We start from the raw sequence: 4167 nt of genomic DNA, 5'->3' as shown, positions 1-4167 counted from the left end.
CAATAATTATGTGGAATAACAGAGAATCAGTAAATATGAAAATGTTACCTTATAGAAAACATTGAAGAGAAATAAGCTCTTGGGTAGAAAAGAAGCTTTGAAATACAACTGAGAAATATGTGTCCAAGGGTGAGTGACTAATTACAGTTCTGTAGCTTTTCCTTTTTCATTGAAAGTAACATGTACATATGTGATCACAAATCACGTTTAATACTTATTTTGTTCAAACCTGACATCACGTTGTACTAGTAGCTTTGAGTATGCTGGAGCAGGTGCACAAAGGATGTACAAGTTCTCTTCTTGTACAATCATATGAGACCAACTTCACCTTAGAATGCATTCCTTCTTTCCTCTGTTGCATTAGCAATTTCATTTTCTTATATTGCAGCACTTAACAAATTGTATTGATTCTTCTCTTTACAGTTTCATGAACTCTACAAAACTATACAATCCTAGAGCTCCTTGGGGAATCTTTGGTAATGGATCAGTACTTGGCTTATTACTCTGTAAACATTTCATCAACTCTGCTTATGCTTTATAGCTGCAAAGTCACCTGAAATGTTAACATCTTAAAAATTAACTTGTCTTTTGAATTCTTTAGCATCAAAATATTTACAAATAAGTCACAATGTTGAAATCTAAAGTTAGATATATAGTACCTAATTGTGACAAAGGGCAACTTTTGTGGATAAAATTAGCATTACATTACCAAAAAAATTAAAAAAAAATTCTTTCCCATCCTGAAAATATGTTAACAGGCAAAGATGAAGGAAGGCATGAAAACTGCAGAGCCTAGGAGTCTGTGATGTCACAGATAAACTCCACAGAGTCACAATTTCTTTTGAGGCAAACCACGTGTTTTTGTAAGAGACATCCGTTGCCTGATTCAGGAGTTAATATCTAAAAACTAATTGGAAATTTTTGTGTACTGTTATGGCAGAAGGAAGAAAGTGTCTTATTAAAAATGATTCTTATAAGCAGGGATGAATAAATGGACATCAGGTATGGACATGGAGCTGATATCTTGACTTTTTTCTACCAGAGGTGACAGCAAGTCTCAATTAGTAGTTGTGGTCACATTGCTCTAGACCATGCAGTGGAAACCACTGCATAGCAAATGCTACAGAATTACAAACTACTAAAAGTTAGCTCCTAACAGTCAACGTGTGTATTGGCAAATGTGTGTGTGTGTGTGTGTGTGTGTGTGTGTGTGTGTGTGCATATATAGCCATACACTGCTTTGTAGATGCAGAGAAATTTTCCACAAACATAAGAAACTGTTAATAGTAGTAACCTTAAAAGGAGACAGTGGAAGAGCAGGGAGGGAGAAGAAAAAGGGAAAAATCTTTTACTTCGGACTCTTCTATAGAGATTAAATATTTTACTATAAGAATGTATAATTTTTATAGTGTGAAAGTAACAAATGATGTAAAAGTGTTTAAGAGAAATTATCCATTATACCTACATATCCAACCTCCAACCCTTTGCACACTCGATACACACTCACACATCACCTGTAAAACTATAAATCTCCTGTACCTATGTCTTGAATGTTTTGTCATTAGATTTTAGCTTTTCATTATAGATTTAAAATAACTTTACTGTAAATGCAGTTAAAGTTGGATCCAGTTCTTATGAATATAGCTTTTATTTAATTTATAAAGAAAGATACATTGTAATTTTACTTCAAAAGTACATTTTTTCTGATCAGTTTCCAAAAAGCTTGTTTCACATTCTTGTTCCTCAGACTATAAATGATGGGGTTCAACATAGGGCTTATAAAAGTGTAGAAAACAGCAATAACTTTAGACTGTTCCACTTACTTGTCCGTGGGAGGTCTAACATACATGCAGAACAGCGTCCCATAAAATACAGTCACTGCCACCAGATGGGACCCACAGGTGGAAAAAGCTTTGTGCCTGCCTTCAGCAGACTGCATCCTCAGGATGGCAATGAGTATGAAGATATAGGAGATGAGGATTATAAGGAGGGAGTTGGAGAGGTTAAATCCTGCTACCACAAACATGGATGTCTCCTTAATGAAAGTGTCAGAGCAGGAGAGCTGGATAAGAGGAGGGTCAGCACAGTAGAAGTGATTAATAATATTGGAGTCACAGAAGGTCAAGTGGTAGGTCCACATGGTTTCCATCAGACCACTAAGGAACCCATAGACATATGGACCAACAATCAGGCGAATACATACCCCTCTGGACATCTTGCTGCTGTAAAGCAAAGGATTACAGATGGCCATGTATCTATCATAAGCCATTACGGCTAGCATGTAATATTCAGTAATAACCATGGCAATGAAGAAATAACACTGGACTAAACAAGCAGCATAGGAAATGGTTTTCTTCTCTGATAAGAAGTTCACCAACATCTTGGGAGTCACATTTGTGGAATAGCACAAATCCAAGCAAGACAAACTGGCAAGAAAGTAGTACATGGGGGTATGGAGGCGTGAATCTATCCTGATCAATAACAACATCCCAAGGTTCCCCCCCACGGTGATCAAATAGATCACCAGAAACAGCACAAAGAGGACGGGCTGAAGCTCTGGACGATCTGTTAATCCCAAGAGAACAAATTCAGTCACCAGGGTGGAATTTCCTTTGACCATTTTCTTAGCGGCCAGCAGTGTTCACTTAGACAAATAAAATAAAGTAAGAGTGAGTGAGAAATCCATTATATATTTCTCTCTTTCTCTTATTCTCCATTCTCACACTCTCTATCATCCTCACACAAAACTAGTATCAGTGTTTGCAGTTGGAAGAGCTGAGAATTTTAAGAAGGTCAGAGAGAGCCCTTTTGAGCTGGGTGTGTAATGTGCAGATGATTCCCAAGACAACAGACCCTGTGACACAGCCTGTTCTGGAATGGGGGGCCTTATGACAAAAAAGTGTGTCTACAAAAGGATTAAATGGCCAGTTGTCACTTAGGCTTCATCATTGATCCTGGGAATGGTGCCAGACTAAATGGTGACATGTGTTTGAAAACACTCAACAGTCAACAGTGTTTGCATATTTAGAAGCTCAACTTTTGAGACTTGCAACCCCTACTGGCTGTATGAGAGAACCCCAAATTATAGCGGTTTGAAGGAAATTCTCTGGAACCTGTTTTGCTGCTCTATCAATAAAATACAGGGAAATGTGGTATTCCTATGCAAGCAGACCAAAGATAAAGATCCCAAATTTGAAAATAACAAAGCCCAATATAAATTACTAAAGTAGGGACATTCATTCTGAAGCACTTGTATGAATCAAGAAAGGGAGATATGGGTATTGGGGGGAAGAGAAGTGGCCAAAACTTAAGATTATAGAATTGTTTGCTTATCCACTTTTTAAAATTTATCTTAGAAAGCATTTAAGTTTACAGCATAGAAACAACACAAATTGGACTCTAAACTTTTTAGCAGCATTATGTAAATAGTTCAATTTCTTCACTACAGAATTACAATGCCCAGAAATTATAAAGCAAAAATCAATTGGGAGAGATAGAATTATTCTTAGCACAGAGTTCAGGTGATACTAGTTATAACAAAAGCATTACGCTTTTAGATAAAATTATCAGTTCATTATAATATGAATTATAATTTAAAATTAAATAACGAATAATTTTTCCAGGAGTCTGGAGAATGTATTTCGGTCATGGATTCTTTGTGTTTTCCTGGGCTATTTTTAAATTGATAGACTAAGTAAGATAAGGGATCAGAACTCAAATGACTCTGGGAGCCATTTGGATAATAAGAATGAGTGACGTGGGCTGGGTCTGAAGGTGAGCAGAAGTGAATCAAAGAGCCAGCAGCCACTCAGGTTACTATACAGTGATGTGGGCTCCATGTTCCAAGAGCTTAAGAGTTCCAAATTTAAACAGGTATCAGAATTCATTATGTAATGTGAAACTTACCACATGCAATGTTGGCAAATACTTCCATGTGTAAACTTATCCTTACCGGAGTACCACAAAAGAAGCCTGTAAGACTGATCCACTGAGATGCAAATAGTAATATCATTCAATGCCAGTGTCACCAACTGTATTTCTATTCTAGTATCTGAGCTGTTCCTGAAGATGGAAGCAAGTACCCTCCAAAGTTAGCTACTTTGGCTCAGTGATGTTTAGGCAGACGAGGTAGTGGGTAACAGTGCTTCTCAGGAGAGCACTGGTTGG

General features: G+C 37.1%; 1 protein-coding gene across 1 annotated transcript; it reads right to left on the bottom strand.

The window, feature by feature from the left end:
* Positions 1–1681: 1681 nt before the first annotated feature.
* On the bottom strand, positions 1682–2632 carry LOC132009883 (olfactory receptor 5M5-like). Its single transcript, XM_059387898.1, is given in 1 exon segment — positions 1682–2632. A coding segment is annotated over 1 exon segment (939 nt). The 5' UTR covers positions 2621–2632.
* Positions 2633–4167: the final 1535 nt, after the last annotated feature.

This window comes from Mustela nigripes, chromosome 1 (genome assembly GCF_022355385.1).
Source record: "Mustela nigripes isolate SB6536 chromosome 1, MUSNIG.SB6536, whole genome shotgun sequence".
Taxonomy (NCBI): domain Eukaryota; kingdom Metazoa; phylum Chordata; class Mammalia; order Carnivora; family Mustelidae; genus Mustela; species Mustela nigripes.
Note: the sequence above shows the minus strand (reverse complement) of the source record. Positions and strands in the feature narration are given on the sequence as shown.